The 19,829-nt window shown below is 39.9% G+C and overlaps 1 protein-coding gene across 3 annotated transcripts in view; it reads left to right on the plus strand.

Annotated features, from left to right (window-relative positions):
- Nucleotides 1-19,829, plus strand: part of LOC124721647 (cullin-1-like) — a 248,952-nt gene that overhangs the window by 14,541 nt on the left and 214,582 nt on the right. For all 3 annotated transcript variants that reach the window (XM_047246710.1, XM_047246712.1, XM_047246711.1), the window contains exons 3-4: nucleotides 6,417-6,564; nucleotides 10,723-10,832. In XM_047246710.1, the coding sequence (XP_047102666.1) occupies nucleotides 6,417-6,564; nucleotides 10,723-10,832 (258 nt within the window). The remainder of the gene's footprint in view (nucleotides 1-6,416; nucleotides 6,565-10,722; nucleotides 10,833-19,829) is intronic.

Below are 19,829 nucleotides of genomic sequence, written 5' to 3' on the forward strand. Positions count from 1 at the left end.
CACTAGATAATTAATACACACTGCCTGACAAAAAGTGTGAAGCACCCAGAAGGGGAGGAGAAAGCTAAACGAAATTTCACAGTTTGAGAGGGCATGTGAAGTTATTTCAGTGATTACAAGGTAGTCTAAATTACAAAGAATTTGGCAATATGAGCCCAATTATCAATATGATATTGCACCTCCTCTGTTATGGATGCACGTATTGATTCAGTTGGGAAGGATGTCATAAAGGGATCATATCCTCTTCTGAGTCAAGCTAGTCCACAACAGTTGTAACTGATCCTTTATTTACTGGATTTTGGCACTGGGACAGAGTTGACATCTGAGGGTGGCAGATCTGGAGATGTTGCTGGCCATGGGAGTACCTCAAAATCATGCAGACATTTCATGGAGACACATGCCATGTGTGGACAAGTATTGTTGAAGAATGGCACCACGGTACTGTCCCATGATAGATAACACATGAGGAAGCATGATGTCTGTGGTGTGTCAGTGTGCCTCCAGAGTTCCCTCAATCCCTACCAGTTGTGACCTGAAGACACACAAGATAGCTCCTCACTTGATTGTCAGGAGTTAAACTGTTGGGCCTGTTGGAAACAGTGGAAAAATGGGACCTCTCCCCAAGCCACCACAACAGTCACCGTTGATGTTCATCTAGGGTACTGCATAACCAGAATTAATCGTTGCACATACCATGATGCCATTCATCAGCAGTCCATGATTCCTGGCTACAGCACCAGTCTGCATGCAGGTGTTTGTGTTTTGCTAATGACAGCCCACACATAGGACAGTAATTCCCTAGTTCAGCTGCAGCTAGTCTCTGACCAATGGTGCAGGATGACAGAATGTTGCAGGGAGTCCATTACTTGTTTCTATATGGCAGGTGCAGCTGTGACGGGCTCACTGAGTGCTTGGTGCACAAAATGGAAATCCTCTCTTGTGGTGGTCAGACATGGTCGACTGGAACCTTGGTGATGAATATGCCTGCTCTAACATCCCCATTCAATTCAACATCGGGCCGCTGTCACATCTGAATGCCCTACAAATTTGCATATTGCATGAGTGGATCAGCAGGCCAATGAAAACCTGCAATGAGGCCGCATCCAAACTCCGTCAGGTGTTGGTAGTACTGTCTCACGTTGGTATGCGGCATCTCTATCCTTCAGTGATCACTCATTGTCTGATGTTCTCCACACTCCTTTTATACCCTGCCAGGTATGGTAACAACACTAAACATGAACAACATGAATGCAGTATTGTGGCTACTCTACATGTCACAGAGAATTAAAACTCAAATTATTTACGTGCTTGCTGAAGGTGTGTGTGTGTGTGTGTGTGTGTGTGTGTGTGTGTGTGTGTGTGTGTGTGTGTGTGTGTGTTCGAAGTTATGTTAACATCTGACAGTTTTCCAGGTGCTTCAGTTTTGTTGACAGGCTATATAAATTGTAAATAGTAGTGGTCCTATAACACTCCCTTGAGATAATCCCAAAAAAGGCTTGTAGTCAATCACAAATCTGCTCCAGTACTCAGTAAACTGATATTTGGTTCACTATATGATGGTGAAACACAATCAAATGCTATGATAATTAAATTGGCACCCTAGCTGCAAACAGGCGTTGACATACATCATTGGGGACATGTTGAAAATGTGTGCCTCAACCAGGACTAAAACCCAGGATCTGCTGCTTACATGGCAGACGCTCTACCCATCTGAGCCACCGAGGGCACAGAGGATAGCGCTCCTGCTGGGACTTATTCCTTGCATGCTCCCCGTGGTACCCACATTCCCAACATGTCCACACCACTACATTCGTAGTGCGCCTAATAGATGTTTGCCCATCACACTCATTACTCATGGCAGTATGAATGTAGTGGTGTGGATATGTTGGGGATGTGGGTCATATGGGGAGCGAGCAAGGGATAAGTCCCTGTAGGCACCTCTGTGCCCTCAGTGACTCAGATGGGTAGAACATCTGCCATGTAAGCAGGAGATCCCGGGTTAGAGTTCCGGTCGGGGCACACATTTTCAACATGTCCCCAATGATGTATGTCAACATGTCCCCAATGATGTATGTCAACACCTGTTTGCAGCTAGGGTACCGATTTAATTATCATTTCATTCTAGAGAAGCTGCACAGTCATAAATGGTATCTGTTCTTTTGGGAGCAGATACTACCTTCATATATAGACAATCAAATGCCTTCCAGAACTCAAGGACCATGGTATCAAACTGAGTGCCTTTGTCTATGGTGCTTAATATCTCACAAACAGTGAGCTGAGTTTTACAAGACCTGTTTGTAGAATCCATGTTGATTTCTTTATACAGGAGATTTTCATTCTTCAAGAACATCATAATGCATTACAGGTTCACATCAATGTTAGAGGCCTATAAATAAATGCACGTGACAGCCTTCAGTGGAAATGAGAATTACTTGCACTTTTTTCCAGTCACCCTTCATTGTTCCAGTGACCTGCAGTAAATTACTGATAGAAGGTGACCAAGCTCTTTTGCATAACCGGTTTTAAACCTCATAGGTATCTCTCCAGTTCTCCACTGTGTAGTGGAGTTCAAGAAATTTGCATCTGATATCATTATAGCATTGTCTGAGCTTTTGATTTAGACCTTGCACTCTGCTCCAAGCCAGAGACTGTGATTTGCTCTGGATATGCTTAGCCTACAGCCACCGTGCAATGCTAGCTGCCTTCACTAATTCAGCCAGCTGCCAAAGGGATCTGAGGATAGCCTCAGGACCCAAGCAGAAGGCATCATTTGTGGTAACATGAACCACTAACCACAGCTGGTTGCATCAAGTGTGTTAAGTAGCCTTTGGCAGAACCATCACCACCTCTGGAATGAGACCTCCCGGTAAACATACTGAGTGCATACTGGCATTCTTTTCTGAACTGTCTGCTATTTCCCTGTAAGGCTCTATTAATTGACTAATGTTGGAGCTCCCAATGACCAACAAACTCACCCTTCATGATTGCCCTGGTGTAGTAAGAAAATTGCCTCTGACTCAAAAGACGAGGCATCCTGTGGTGGTTCAGATATGGTACCAACACTGGGTAGCATCTTGTACCTGCTGCTGAGGCAGGGGGCAGCTATGCAGCCACTGCCCATATTCACATTCAGCCCAGACATGTGCGAACGCATCACGGCATGTCATGCACCCTCATGTGAGGGCAAACTATTCAAACAGTGAGCATTGGAAGATCAGTAACATCAGGGTTGCAAGGGGTTTACAGTAGAATGAGAACATCATCTCCTTGTGTCTGCAAACAACAAACACAGTCTCTATCCATTTACTACTACATAAGACTCATCAATCAAGAACTAATTGCGAAAGAAGCCAACCACAAAGGTCTCAGTAATCAAGTAAACAGAGAGAGACTAGCTTCTACAGCAGTGAAAAACTACACAACAAAGTTAACTCACTGTACACAAACAACTGAAAATTATACAAATTCTTACACAGAAGTAAAAAGCACAACTAAACATGGATAAATAAGAGCTGCTATTCACTTCTATATTTCTCATAAGAATGCCACTAAACTAAACGATGTATACAATCTGTGCACAATTGAACAATTGATCAGCTGGAGCTTCTGTACAAAGCAAGCAAATTGATTTTTTATACCTGTTCAGTTAGTCCATGCCAGTAGAAATGATATCCAACAAGAGATGTCCAACAAGATTCTTGGTGTATTGTAAATTTTAGTTGCCCCTAGACAACCTTTGGTAAAATACACTAGCAGTATAGTGTGTGGAGTAAATGAGGAGTTTGGAGATAATTGTATAGCTGAAAACAAATGATTTCTTAGTTGTCAGATGCTGTGCTCAGGCTCATAGGGAGGCAAGAGGAATGAAATGATATTAGTGAGATGGACATAGCTTTAGAATATATTTCACACCAAGTGCCCAACATTACACATGCTGATGTCATTTTGGAAAGATAGTTTTATGGCCCAGAAAATGGCTGCTAATGGTGTATGCCCTGCTGCAAAATGGAATGTTATACTGTAAAAGTAGACAAGAAATTTTTTAATTATGTAAAGAATTGGTAAAATTTGTTTTGAATTGTAAATAACTTTGTGCCTGATTAAAATTTTTTGTTCTATGTCCATCAGGTTGCTTGGTATTATCTGGATTCGTTTGTGCTAACATACAACCAGTGTCATATTGAGATAACTGCTCCTATAACTGTTTGTTCTGATCATAATTTGCTAAGGGCCGAAATGAAAGAAACTTTAGTTATGATAAACCAAACAATTCATACAATTGTGAGACCAGTGATAAGGGTGTATTAATGATTAAGTCTGTTCAATGGATACATGAAATTTGTAGCCTTGAGAATGTGTTTTGCATAACAATTCATATTGTGTGTTCAAGCTTGTTATTCGGTAGCTCTTGGCTTACCCCAAGGAAAATTGTCATTGATGTGGTTTATGCATTATAGTATAATGTGAGTGAGCTGTTTGAGGAAGCAATAGAAAACTGATAATTGTATGTGTATTAGCCACTCTGAATGACAGCCTGCTGTACTGATAAAGCCTGAAGGTTGTGTTGATGACAATTTGTATGGTCACCTCATCAAGATGAAGATACATGTGAGCAAGATCTATCTTTGAAAAATATTTGCACCTCCTAATTTAGGAAGCAGTCCATTTGGACAAAGAATGAGCTAAGAGTTGGCACTGATTACAGTCTTTGCTCAGTTACAACAAACCAGTCAGTTCATTTGCTATTATTATACTAATGACTTGAAAAATTGGAATATTCACAATAAATTGAAATATTGGTACAGATATCCCTAACCAGGGCAACAGATATAAAAAAATTCCTTCGTACTGCTGTAGAAAGTTGATGTCTACACTGAACTTCAAATCCCATACAAGTATGAAGAAAACTGAAGAGAACCTGTGTTAATGTACCCTTGTACAATGGAGAAGGAAGTGCTGGATGAAATAAAGTTGACAATGACCTGAACTGTAAAGCTGAAAGTTTTAAAATTGTCAAATCCAAAAACGATCATTGCCTGACGCAAAGCTATGTCTAACATAACAAGATCAAAAGACACGAATTTATACATCTTGGTTTTTTATGTTTCAGGTTTTTCTTCATAAACTTCAGAGACAACATCGATGTTGCTTTGAACTGTCATGAATAGTGCTGTGCATGTCCTTTTTACAACTGTTTCTGGTGGCTGATGCTTAAATGAGCTCAAAAGTGGTGGCCAAAGTTACTGATTACACCACTCCATGAAACTGAAAGTTGGACTCCGGGTAAATTGGAAAGAAATAGACTTGAAGCTACTGATATGTGTATATGGTGGAAAATGACACGAACAAGCTTAATTGAAAGAAAAAGCAACCTTGAAGTTGTAACGAAAGTGAATGAAGAGAGGAGATTATGAAAGAAAATGGAAAAGAGGAAAATTGAATTTATTGGACATATCATCACATGTAGCACTTTCATCATTAACATTCTTGAAGGAATGATGGGAAAGAAAATGAATAGGACAGTCTAGGAAGTTAAAACTGTGTGTCAGATCGAGACTCGAACTTGGGACCTCTGCCTTTCACGGGCAAGTGCTCTACCATCTGAGCTACCCAAGCATGACTCACGCCCCGTCCTCACAGCTTTCCTTCTGCCAGTACCTCATCACCTACCTTTCAAACTTTACAGAAGCTCTCCTACAAACCTTGCAGAACTACCACTCCTGAAAGAAAGGCAAAGGTCCCGAGTTCGAGTCTCGGTCCAGCGCACAGTTTTAATCTGCCAGGAAGTTTCACATCTGGGCACACTCTGCTGCAGAGTGAAAATCTTATTCTGAAGTCTAGGAAGCATTCGGAAGACACCAGGAGGAGGATACAATGTGACAATTACATGGAATTGAAATGAATGGTCATAGAGAGAAGAGTGGTTATGTCAATATGGCATTAGCCTTTATAATATGAATGTGTTATTTATGTAGAAAAAAAACTTAATGTTAGTATGTAATTTTATGGTGCCATTCTCTGAAATTGTGAACAAGCACTGTGTCTAAAGCATTTGTGGCTACACATTTCTTTTTCTGGAAGCACAATGAAAAAAGTATTTCAAGAAATAATTGAGGCAGTCCTATTAAAGAGGCAACCAGCATAACTAGAAGTCATTTGAGCAGAATACTGGTAACTTAGATTTCTGGGTTTGCTACCATTAAATTTTTTCTCTATGGGTTTGCAAGGTAGACATGACTGTGTTTCAGGGTTAATGAAATGGTTGTTATGAACTTACATACCTCTTGAAATAATTGCTGTTCAGTATTTTGTGTTGATTTTGTGATACAAAAAAAATTTTTATGTGGTGTCAATAAATATATAGGAGTGAGTATTTATGGTAGTTATACATCAAATTTTTCTTAACACTCTTCCAGTCATGTTTATAACTACTGTACAAGTGTTTATCCAAAAATTGATGAAGTAACAAACTATCCAAAGAGCTGTATTGTTCCACTAAACGTTTTGAAACTGTATGAGAGACTGACAACTTTTCTCAGGGTCTATCTTATAGATATGGTGGTGGTAAGACAGTGTTTTGTGTAAATTGTTATTAAGTTTTATTTGAGTTAGTGATTAACTGAGATTCTGTGAGGCATGGCATGGTTTGAATGAGGGAGGGAGGGAAGAAAAGAGAGATAGGAGAAAGGAAATGTCAGGGGAGTACAGCATGGAACTGATAATTAACATATGTCTCAGTGAATAATCATTATGACCTCATGTATGCTGTTAAAAGTGGAACTGTGTAAATGCCTTTTCTTTTTGTGCACTATTCCCAGCCTTATAGCTGCCTAATATGTAGCACATGAATTGTATTTTCTGTCTACCCAGTTTAATGTTATTCTGCAGCTTAAACCAGAGATTCTCCAATTGAAAAATATTTCCAAGCAATTTGTTTTAAATGCTACATAACACATACCCAAATGAGAGTTAAGAGCCTTAACTGTAGATGATGTCCACTATTGGAAGAAAGTCTGCTTATCCATGTGTGTGCTTCAGTCGTTACAAAAGCTACTTCCTAGCCAGAAATTAGAAAGTTGCTGCTGGAAAACCTCCAAGTTAATAATATTTTGCTGTTATAAATCTTTCAATGCACAGCTGACCCAGTGCATTTCACTTATATAATCATCCATAAATCCACTGTTAGACTGGTGATTAACATGAAGTGAAATGGTTGCGATCTAAAAGTGTGTTCAGGGTAGTGGCTGAATGTGCTTCATCTTTCATCATATTGAAAAGGCTGAACTAAAAGTTAACCGCTAACCAATCAATTACTTGAAACAGATGTCATCTCTCTCTCTCTCTCTCTCTCTCTCTCTCTCTCTCTCTCTCTCTCTCTCTCGTGTGTGTGTGTGTGTGTGTGTGTGTGTGTGTGGAATGAATAACAGAAATATGTTAAACTAACTGAAACAGCTAATGTAACATACATGTGTATCGATGCATGGTGGCAATTCTTCTGGAATTCTCAGGGAATTAGATCTTACCTGGAAAAATTAGGGAATTTCAGGAATTCCATAAAATCTCCGGGAATTGTGTGTTTTTTAATGTAGCATATAATTTTGTTGATTTTCATAAACTTCAAATTTTGAAATACTTAATATTTCAAAGTGTGTTAATTAGGATCCAAGTTTGAGTTGCCACCTGGCATGGCCTTCAGTGCTGATGGACATTAATGATATTTTGTGCGAGTGATATCTTTGAAGTGCTTTTCCTTTTGTTGCCATTTTATGATGGTATTAATTTATTCTATTCGTAGAACAAATGCTTATCAAGTGGAGACACTATACAGCATTTATTTTCTAAGTTAAATGCTCAGATGTAGGGTACATTGTTTTTTACACTTTTTAAGCAGTTATTTGTTTAATTTGACAACAAAACACATGTACTCTTCAGCTACAAATGATTTTGGTTTTTTGTAATTGCTTATTGTTATGCAATAGACATTCTACAAGAAACAAATTTGTCAGCTAGACTTCAACCTTACTACAGAAATGTCACACTCTGTATTTGCTAAAATTGGGTTAGAAAGTGCCTCCTTTCATTACTTATCTTCTATAGTACATAAATTGGTCCAGATGTCTAATTAGACGTAACTGTATGTAATAGCTTGAACATTCTACGTGTCTGGTTCAGTTACAGTAGAATGCAATGAATGTTTGTCTGTAGAGCATAATTTTTTGTTTGTGTTTATGGAATTACCCCAGTGATGGCATATAACTTACTGCTCTCAAGGATGAGAAAGAGGTAGCTAAAATGATACCCACAAAGATGTGATGTACCCTCTCTTTATAAAGGTTTGCAGAAGTTTAGTGTTTTAACCCAGGACATTGGTACACAAACTAATGATCTGGAACTGGACACCGTTATCCCTTTATCAGTTAAATTTTGGTGATTAACATTTCTTCCACTAAAGCAGGGGTCTCCACACTTTTTAGTCTGCGGGCCCCGTTGACTCCTCCACAAAGTCATAAGGGTCAAGATATACCTAGTGCAATTAAAGCACCCTAGCACTCCATGATCACCATAATGTAAGGCTAAAGGAAAGATGAAATCGCAAAAATCTAAGGTTGTGGGAATAGCTAGCACTGAAACGAACTACAATTTTTATTTAATTACATAATTTTGGTTAGTGGACATACCTGACCGAAATTCTGGCATATTTTATTCTGGTGTATTTTATTCTGGCGAATTTCACCGACAAAAAAGTATGTCACTGCACATTCTTCACGAAAGCATCCTGCAAAGTTAACGAAATCTCAAAATCATTGTTAGCAACAATATTACTGCAAGATGTAACAGAGGTAGTGTATGTCAATGCATTGTTATTTCAAGCAGCGCAACAATAAGTTTAGTTATGTAGTCTTGTAGCAAGTAGCAGAGCCAGAGCATATATTTGATAGTTCTGTTGCGTGATTGTGTCTATTTTGTGAGTGTCTCACAAGTTTTTTAGTGTTTTATGCGCTGTACTAGTAGTTGAGACGACGAAGTGTGGGACAATTCAAAGCTTGAATTCGAAGAGACAAGGAAAATCTGAAAATCGAAATACGTATAGCACAACTTGAGTATTTCTTCACTGTATTTTTTAGTGGAACTACAGTGTAATTGTGAGTATTTAATTAAGTAATTAAAGTACCATAGAAATAAATTCATTGCAGATTGTTTAGGCAGACTACTCCCTAGTTTTATTAGTATTAAATAGCACAAATTTATTTTCAGGCTACAATCTTTTGCGAAGTTCTGTACAAATTTGGAAAAGAAACAAAAGGTTGACAGTGAATGTAGAATTTTTAAAGAGCAGTGGGGATGCCAAAATTTCATGGTGGAGTGAAGCAACAAACCAATGTGTATTATTTGGATAGCCACAAGTTTAACCATGACCTTCCGCTTTGTAAAGATAGAGCTCTGACAATGTCGCGGTGTATTGGTCGCGATAGGCCTCAAAACTCAGTTGTTGGCAGTATAGGTACCACCTCAAATATTTGGCAGGCCGGATACCAGGGATGTCCGGCCAGCTAACGCGGGCCAGTTTTCCGGCCTTCACGGGCCGGTTTTGGCCCGTGGGCTGTAGTTTGGAGACCCCTGCACTAAAGGATTCAAATTGGCTACACCAATATAAATTGACTTTGAAATGACATCTCAGTTGGTCTGCAAGGCATACATTTGCCTGCAGTCCTCACATTGTAAAGTCATTCCAGAAGCATTCTGTATTATTAGTCTTCAAAATGTCAGTCAGTCTTAGAGGTCAAGATTTTCTTTGTGTTGCACAGCAGAAAAGGCATTATCATGTGACAAGTCTTATTTGGGGGTGGGGGAGGGGGTGGGGGTGGGGGTGTGAATCAATGCAGTCAAGCTTAGACATTCTCTGATAGCTGAGCAAGGTGGTGTAGTGGTTAAGGCACTTGACTTGTGTTTGAGAATAGTAGAGTTCGTCTGACCATCTTTATTAGACTGTGGTTCTCAAAAATTGATTAATGCAAATGCTGGGATGATTTCTTTAAAAAGGATATGGCCAATAACCTTGCCTAGTTGAAGCTTGTGCTCCAAATGTAATGGCCCCAATGTTGACTGGATGTTAAGCCCTAATCTTCCTTCCTTCCTTCCTTCCTTCCTTCCAGTCCTGCCTCTACAACTTATGATGTAGTCAGTGGTGGTCAACCTGATCCCTACAGTCCACTAGAGGGCATTCCAGAATTTATGGTGGGTGTAATTCCTAAGGCTTTTAAGCACATTTTCATTAGGCTTTCAAAAAATTTTTGATGTTAAATATTTGGCATGTAATTATCATATGTGTCAACTTATGGACTCTGCTTGATAAATTTTATAAAGCAAAGTTATTTGACTACTTTATAAATCACCATTATTATGGAACAAGTGGGCTGTTAGAAAATTCTAGTACAAAGTGGGCAGCTCTGCTCAGTGTAAAGGTATCATTTTTTATTTGTATCTGAGTAACCAGACAACCTTATGAGTGATTTTAGTTCTTTGCACATAAAAGCTTAGTTTTTTATGTGACATATAAGCCAACTGAAAAAACGAAGTTGATTCATGTTATCTGTGGGGTAACCTCTCGGGTGAAAATTTGTGTAGTAAGGTATCAATGTGGAATACTAACTTGTTTCATACATCATTTGGCTACTATTTTGTAATATGTTTGTGAAATTTGGTTGTCAATTGGTTTTGCAGGAGGGAGCTGAACTTATGGATGAAAATCTCCTAGTGTACTACACAAAGCAATGGGAAGACTTCCAGTTCAGTTCCAAAGTTCTGAACGGAATCTGCGCTTACCTTAACAGGTAAGCATCATTTTAGATACCTTTACATAATGTTGAAAATGTCCATGAAATAAGCAGGACATATGTTGCCACTGCTAGTAATAACCATATACTAAGAAAGAAAAAGTTACAGTTGTGCATGAAGATCCAAGAATAATTCAAAACAAGTGTTTCAGTACTGAAGAGACTAAGAAAATGTGGTCCTTTTATTGTGAATGCTGTTACTATTCTTAATAGTTACCAGGGTATTCTATTTATGTGTAATTAACACAGTATCTTGTAAAATGTACCAGAAATTGTAGGGAAAAACACTGATTTCTGAGCATTCAGCTGAAATTTTAAAAAATGTTGTAACACGTTATTTCAAAGTGTGAAAAGTGAAGTGTTTGGAGGAGGAGTTGTCTGCTGCAGATTTTTTGGAGGAGGAATTATGTCTTTTTGAATCTGGCCTGATATACAACTGTGCCTGAGGAATGTGAGAATTGTTGTTCATAATGTGAAGGCTGGAAGCTGATAAAATTTTCATCATCTCTGTGGGTTAGAGACCATCACTTTGACCATGACCTTGAAATGATTGTCCATTACTGGCCTACTGTGAGCTGTAGTGGAGACTCAAAATGCAATCCAAATATTGTAGTCTGTGCTGGGTATTTTTTCAATATTATAAAGTTGGAAGTAATATTATGAAGTGGAGTTCTAATAAGAGGAAATACTTTCCAAAGAAGAGCTGTTAGTGAGAGAAAAGAGGTGACCAGTGAAAAATGCCAACCATTTTACAACTGTCACTGTTGGCTGAAAGTCTTGAATGTTTACAAATTTCTGGAGTTGACTGGAGCTCATGAAATCTTAGATATACACTGCAGCATTCTTGATTAGAAGGCAAGGTAAGAGTCCTCGAGGACATAGGTACTGTTTCTGTGTTGCTGGTTTCAGAAATTAGACGTTAGAATACCACAATGATTAAGTTTTTCTTAAAAAGAAAAAAAAAAACCTTACAATGGTTTTAAAGTGCATTGCTTTGGAATAATGATCAGTTTCTGACTTTGTTGGTAGGTGTTTGCTTCGCCCATGCACATTTTGGGCTGGTACAGGCCTCATATTTCATTGTGGAGAGATTAGCTATAAGAAGAAGGTGGAGACTGGTGAAACAAACTTAAAATATTTTGTGCCTTTTGATCTGTTGACTCTGAACTGTCATCCTGTTTTCTCTTGGTGAAGAATTCTGAAAAGTATTGAGAAGCCTCGTGGAAATGATGTGTTGATTAGAGTGCTGTGGTTTATATTCCCCTGGTCGGATCATGAACCTTTTTGAGTGCTGTTAGGTTGCTGGAGGATATTGTTGGAGTAGTGCCCATTACCCCTGTCTCACGAATCAAAGTGAGGCTGGTGACCTTTGACCTTACAGTTTCATAAGTTGTAATATGTTTCAGCAGTGGTGAGTTGACTAAAACAAGGGATTGGTTGATATGACATATGCTGAGGCATCAACAAACCATGGATTTGATTGCGGAAGTGTGAAGCATAAAAATTGTTGAGGAAGACCAAGGCTCAAATACAGTACGCCTGTTTAAATGGCTGAAGGTTGCATTAGTTGTACAGAGATGAAGAGGCTTGCACAGGATAGACCAGTGTGGAGAGCTGCTTCAAACCAGTCATCAGACTGAATAACACAGCAATGGCACCAGTAGTGATATTCAATCAGACACTGCCAATAAATGCTTACTTGTGAGTCAGCAGTTCAGCATATTGCTAGCAGCAGCATCAGATGAATTTGGCTGTAGTTGCAACTTGGATATTGTGTGACACTGCAGCATTTTCAAGTAAAGCTCAAAGTAACATCTGACTATTATTACAAACTGAAGCAGCAGTTTAAATATTGAAGGTTAGCAACATGGTATTATGTAAGTGATCTGATCAAAAGTATTGGGAACCGTACATAACCTTAGGGGTTGTGAAGCAACTCAAATCACTTGATACGGGCAAGTCTTCAGGTCCAGAGTGTATACCGATTAGCTTCCTTTCAGATTACGCTGATACAATAGCTCCCTACTTAGCAATCATATACAAGCGCTCGCTCACCGATAGATCTGTACCTACAGATTGGAAAATTGCGCAGGTCGCACCAGTGTTTAAGAAGGGTAGTAGGAGTAATCCATCGAACTACAGACCTATATCGTTGACATTGGTTTGCAGTAGGGTTTTGGAGCATATACTGTATTCAAACATTATGAATCACCTCAAAGGGAATGATCTATTGATACTTAATCAGCATGGTTTCAGAAAACATCGTTCTTGTGCAGCGCAGATAGCTCTTTATTCGCACGAAGTAATGGCTGCTATGGACAGGGGATCTCAAGTTGATTCCGTATTTCTAGATTTCTGGAAAGCTTTTGACACCATTCCTCACAAGCGACTTCTAATCAAGCTGCGGGCCTATGGGGTATTGTCTCAGTTGTGTGACTGGATTCAAGATTTCCTGTCAGGAAGGTCGCAGTTCGTAGTAATAGACAGCAAATCATCGAGTAAAACTGAAATGATATCAGGTGTTCCCCAGGGAAGCGTCCTGGGACCTCTGCTGTTCCTGATCTATATAACTGACATGGGTGACAATCTGAGCAGTTCTTAGGTTGTTCGCAGATGATGCTATAATTTACCATCTAGTAAGGTCATCCGAAGACCAGTATCAGTTGCAAAGCAATTTAGAAAATATATGGTGTGGTAGGTGGCAGTTGATGCTAAATAACAAAAAGTGTGAGGTGATCCACATGAGTTCCAAAAGAAATCTGTTGGAATTTGATTACTCGATAAATAGTACAATTCTCAAGGCTGTCAATTCAACTAAGTACCTGGGTGTTAAAATTACGAACAACTTCAGTTGGAAAGACCACATAGATAATATTGTGGGGAAGGCAAGCCAAAGGTTGCATTTCATTGGCAGGACACTTAGAAGATGCAACAAGTCTACTAAAGAGACAGCTTACACTACACTTGTTCGTCCTCTGTTAGAATATTGCTGTGCGGTGTGGGATCCTTACTAGGTGGAATTGATGGGGGACATCAAAAGGGTACAAAAAAGGGCAGCTCATTTTGTATATCACGTAATAGGGGAGAGAGTGTGGCAAATATGATACACGAGTTGGGATGGAAGTCATTAAAGCAAAGACGTTTTTCGTTGCTGCGAGATCTATTTACGAAATTTTCAGTCACCAACTTTCTCTTCTGAATGCAAAAATATTTTGTTGAGCCCAACCTACATAGGTAGGAATGATCATCAAAATAAAATAAGAGAAATCAGAGCTCGAACAGAAAGGTTTAGGTGTTCGGGAGTGGAATGGTAGAGAGATAGTATGATTGTGGTTCGATGAACCCTCTGCCAAGCGCTTAAATGTGAATTGCAGAGTAATCATGCAGATGTAGATGCAGATATAGATGTAGATGGGGAAGTGGCCACCAGATGTCACAAGAGACAGATCCACCAGTACAAAAGGAAGAGGAGAATACAATGCAAGAAGCAATCACAGCAGAGTGTCAGTTGAGAGAGCTAAATGACATTGAATGTAGATTATTTATTTGATGTCACCTGAGTAGCATATCCATCACTCAACCCTTCTATAGCTGCCCAAGATGACTGTGTGTGATATATTTGTGAAGTGGACATGCAAAGGAACAAACACAGCTAAACCACAATTATTCAGACCTCATGCACTGACATACAGTGTCAAGCATTGTGGACAGTGGTGATAAAAAATTGGATGAAATCAACATAAGGGATCACTCATGGAGTTGCAAATTGCTACTGGCAATCCAGCTAACTCACTGACTTTGTAGGGAAATCAAGATAATGGAATACAGTGGTCAAGCAGCTCCACATAAGCCATACATTTCTGTAGTAGACAGTAAGAAATGCTTGAGGTACTGTAAAGAGTAATGCCACTGGACAGTGGATGTCTGGAAATGAGTAATTTAGAGTTAAGAACTGTGCTGTACCCTGTGGTGATCAGATGGAAGGGAATGGGTTTGGTGAATTCTTGGAAATTATGTGCCATCATGTGTTGTGCAAACTGTGTCAACAGTGAAGTATGGAGGAAGCGATGTTGCAATATGGGGGTGCTTTTGTGGTTAAGGTGTAGTCTCCTTGACGAACTTAAAAAAACACTAAATGCAGAAAGATAACACATTTTACAGCATTGTATGTAGTACAGGAACAGTTTGGAGACGATGATTGATCGTATCAGCGTGAAAATGCACCCTGTTATAAAGCAGCATCTTTGAGACAATGGTCTGTGGACAATAACATTCCTGGAATGGACTGACCTGCCCAGAGTCCCAACCTGACCTAGTGGAACACCTTTGGGATGGCTTAGAACATCAACTTTGCTCTAGCCCCCAGTGTCCAACATTACTACCTTCTCTGGTTTTGACTACTGAGGAAGAATGGGGGCACACCTCATATTAATATCTGCTAGTAAGTGTCCAGGTATGATTGATCTGACAGTATACGCACAAAATATTAGAGAGCTCTGTATTCCATTACATTCAAAGCTTCATCCAGCATTTAAATCATATTACATAATGTATGGAAAAATGGGATTTATTACTTTCTAGCATTTTGAGCCATGTAATCATACCAAATTTGGATTTTAGTTTACAGGTGAGAGAGGTTTATCACATGGGGAGGTGGAGAGTGTGAAGTGGGAGTGAGTGTACCCCAATAATCTCTGCACAGATATTGAGTTTTCTGACACTACAGGTGTTCATTAATTTGGGCTGTAGAATTTTATAAATTGTATAAGGGATGATCAAAAAGTTTCTGTTTGAAGATCGTACAGTCAAGAATTAGTATGCCAATCAGGCAAAATTGCCATGAGCATTGAGGCATCCCACCAAAGCAACAGTTGAAGGTACCCATTTGGTAAAACACTGTGTCCTGTCGCACGAATAAATCCATTATTACCTGCTGCACATTCTTGTCTGACAGGAATATTCAACTTTTCAAGGTCTTCTTTAAGGCACTGAAGGCATGATAATCACATGGGAAGAGATTAAAACTATAGAGTGGGTGCTAGAGTGTCTTGGAAGACATGAATGCCACACTAATCTGTTGCCTACATGTCGGTGGTTATACACCACATTGCCTTTTGATGACCCCTTATATTACGAGATCATATATATATTTTTGTGATAAAGCTGGCAGGATCATCTAAGCAGTACTTTCTACCTAGTTATGTCTTTGTGCATATTGGCAGTAGGAGTAGTAAAGGTCAGCACTAACCATATAGCACTGAACAGTAGACAGATATGTAAGAAAATTGGACTCTTAAGCTTTTGGATAAACAAAAGGCTACATTGCTCAATACTGAGACCATGTAGCCATGCATAATTATATGTTGAGTGGTTACCTTAACTTCTGCCACTGTTTGTATTCCACCTAGGGGTTTCCAGTATCTTATTTCTCTCAGCTCATATCTTATGCCATGAACAGAATATCTTGGTAACAATGTTAAAACACTTCATGTGTAAATGTCAGTGCTACCCTCAGTGTCAGTGCTGTCTTTTTTCTGAATATAGCAGGTTCTTCCTGAATTGCCTTAAAGAATACATGATTTGTGTATTTCAAACAATGGAAAATTCAGGTGGAATGTACAATATGTGTATTTCCCACATTTAAAATATTGAGATGATTTCAGGAGCAATACAGATATATTTTCAGTGGATCTTTGATGTATATGCCATGCCATTACTTTTACTATTTTCATTATTATTATTTGAAAGATAATATACAGTTTTGGACATAAAACCTGGCTGCTGGCCAGCTACTGCAGAGACTAAGTCTGAGTAGTTCACTTAAGGTGGCCAGTAAACCCAGCTGCCCCTCAGAACTCTGTCAGGCTATATTTGTGATCTGGTAACACTCTGTAGGATGTGGAATTGTCTGGAGAAAGTATGTTATTCTCCTCAAGCTGTTAAAAGAGCTGTATCAGCTCGTGGTCTGGAGGTAGATGTTGTGAAAGGTACACACAGGCCCAAGTTAGTCCCCACATTCCCCAATTATTTTTAAACCAAATTTTGGCTGTCTGCTAAATTTATCAGTCTGATGGAATGTCAAAGATATTCACTTCAATTTCTAACCCATCAGTAATAGAAAAATCTTCCAGAAAAAATTCCTCAAAACAGCTCATGGCTGCATCGAGATTGGAAGTGTACACTCGACAGGTCCCTTGCCCAGCTGTGGTCACACGCCATCCACCATTTCACGCTGTGCACTGTGTGACCAGGTGACCATGGCATTATGTGTTAATCATGAACTCTCACTTTTTCGTTTGAAAGTCTAATTTTTCTCTTGCAGTTACATATTGGATTTTGCATACTAAAAATTGTTTAAGCAACATAAAATAGCCACAAGTCAAAAAGAGTCTTAACATTTGTGACATTGTTAGCTTTGGGTTCAGTAGAGAGATGAAGGAAGTGGTGGCAGCGTGAATCCTGTGTTTTGTGCATGGAACAAGTGCTTTTGCCCTAACTTGTCAGTAAAGGATTTTATTGTTTAAGAAAGATCATTCTGACATAATGATTTTCAACATTCAGAAAGTCTTAGTAACTGCTATATATGGTGAACTGCAACCATTTAACTGTCAAGCAACATTTGTCTCCAAATATGTGCGTTCTTCCAAGAGGGTCTTATGATTGTTAGTGATTTGCCACACTCCAGGTGGTGGGTAACAGCTGCTAACAATGGGTCACATTAGTATCCTATATGCATGCTCCTTTACAGGTGAACTACACTTTCCCAAAATTCTCCCAATAAACCAAGTGTTCACCTTCCCTAATGCAATTCTCACAGAGTTATTCCATTTCATACTGCTCTGAAACATTATGCCTAGATATTTAATCAAAATGACCGTGTCAAGCAACACACTAGTAATCCCGTATTTGGACATCATGGGTTTGTTTTTCCTACTCATCTACATTAACTTGTATTCTTCTACATTTAGAGCTGCCATTCACCACACAAACTTGAAATTTTGTCTAAGTCATCTTGTATCCTCGTACAGTCATTCAATGCCGGCACCTTCCCATACACAACAGCATAATTTGCAAACAACCACAGATTGCAACTCACCCTGTCAGCTTCTTCCTGGCAACACCAGGACAGGAGGCCAAACGCCAAACAATGGCTGAAGGAGCCACAGCCTGTGGGTCCCAGGGCTGTCCGTTCTTTGTCTGTCTCCATGCTCAATTGTGGATAGCAACTTGAAAGAACCTTGCCCATCACAGATTATAAAGGAGAACAAGAATAAGAATTGGGACAAGGTTCCTGCAGTGCCCTAGAGGTGCCAGATGCCCCAGAGTCTCCAGATTCCCCCATGTAGTTAGATTCTGAGCTGACATTTGTGGATGTGGTTCAGTCCAAACTGTTGTCAGGCAGTGATCCTGTGGCATGTGTGGTCCTTCTGGCCCTTTTGTGCCTAACCTGGCTGCTAGTCTTGTGATCATTCAGTGAAATTGTAATGGGTACTACTGTCACTTTCCAGAAGTACAACACATTATTTTTCTCTTCTTCTGCAGTTTGCAATGCTCCTCAAGAAATACACTTTACTGATTATGATTCTCCAATGCTCCATAGCTATCATGCATTCTGTCAGACTGCAGTGGTCCTGAGAGAGCATCTGGAGGGGTCTGTACTTTGGTTCATATGGATATCATTGATGGATAGATTCCTCTTTGTACCTCATTGGAGGCAATACATGTGCAGATGCAAATGACATTGGTGATTACCATTACCAGTGTTTACCTACTTCCAGGCAGGCCAATTACTTAGGTTGAATTGACCACATTAATCCAACGACTTCGTCGCCCCCTGCCCCTCTTTCCTCCTGCTTTGAGACTTCAATGCACACCACCTCTTGGGGGAGTGCTACTTTGTCTGGTAGGAGCCTTCTAATTGACCAGCTTCTCACAGACCATGATGGTTCTTCTACCCAAATCAGAGCCACTCGTGACATCTTTTCAGCTATCGATATAACAATCTCTGCCCCTTATTCTGGGGCGAGCCTGTTATTTTCTTGTCACAGCACGGCAGACTGATTACAATGTTGTGCACTTCACTGAGCCTTTGTATGCCTCTGTCATCACATTCACCACTTCTCTGTTGGATTGTATTAATGAGCTTGGACAAAGCACCTCAGGTGCGATCATCCACACTACTGAAACCGCTTTTCCCATTTCTGCTGTTCCTCCCCTCCCCTCCCCTCCCCTCCCCTCCCTACCTTCCTCCATTGGCTGGTGCTGTGGTGCAACAAAGCCACTGCAACAACTATTCAGGATTGCCAACAAACTATAGAATGACACAAGTGACATCTTCTGGAAATTACTTCAGGCTCTTGCCTCATCCCATGACATAGCCCCAGGCCCTGATTTCATTCACAATCAGATGATCGACCACATGAATGTTCCCTAAAGGCAACAATTCCTCAGGGTCTTCAACTGTATTTGGCTCAAAGGTACCTTCCCCTCACAACAGCATGATAGCATCATTGTCCCAATCCTTAAGCCACACAAGAATCCAATGTCTCTCGACATTCACTCATCGTACCGTGGTCCATCCTGACCAGGAACTCTACTGAGGTACCCAGCACCTGGACATTGTAACACAATCTCATTTCTCGGCCTCCGTTTTGATTAAAAAAGCTGACATGTTTGTCCCATATTCATCACCTGAAGAGTAGCTCCATGCAGGAGCTTAACACTGTCTGCTTCCTGGCCAGCACATCTTGAGGTGCAAATAGTGATATTCTTATCTGTATTTACTGGACCCTGTTTTGTCCCAACTGGACTGTGGTTGCCAGGTTTACAGCTCAGCAGCTGTTGCAGCTTTGAAGCTGTTAGACCCAGTCCGTGGCGTACATCTGGCAACTGGCGCCTTTTCAGACTAATTCCATAGACAGTTTCCTTGCCGAAGTGAGGATCTTCCCTCTTCAGATTTGATGGTGCCAGCAATTGGCCTCCATTGCAATTGGC

This window comes from Schistocerca piceifrons, chromosome X, assembly GCF_021461385.2.
Source record: "Schistocerca piceifrons isolate TAMUIC-IGC-003096 chromosome X, iqSchPice1.1, whole genome shotgun sequence".
Taxonomy (NCBI): Eukaryota; Metazoa; Arthropoda; class Insecta; order Orthoptera; family Acrididae; genus Schistocerca; species Schistocerca piceifrons.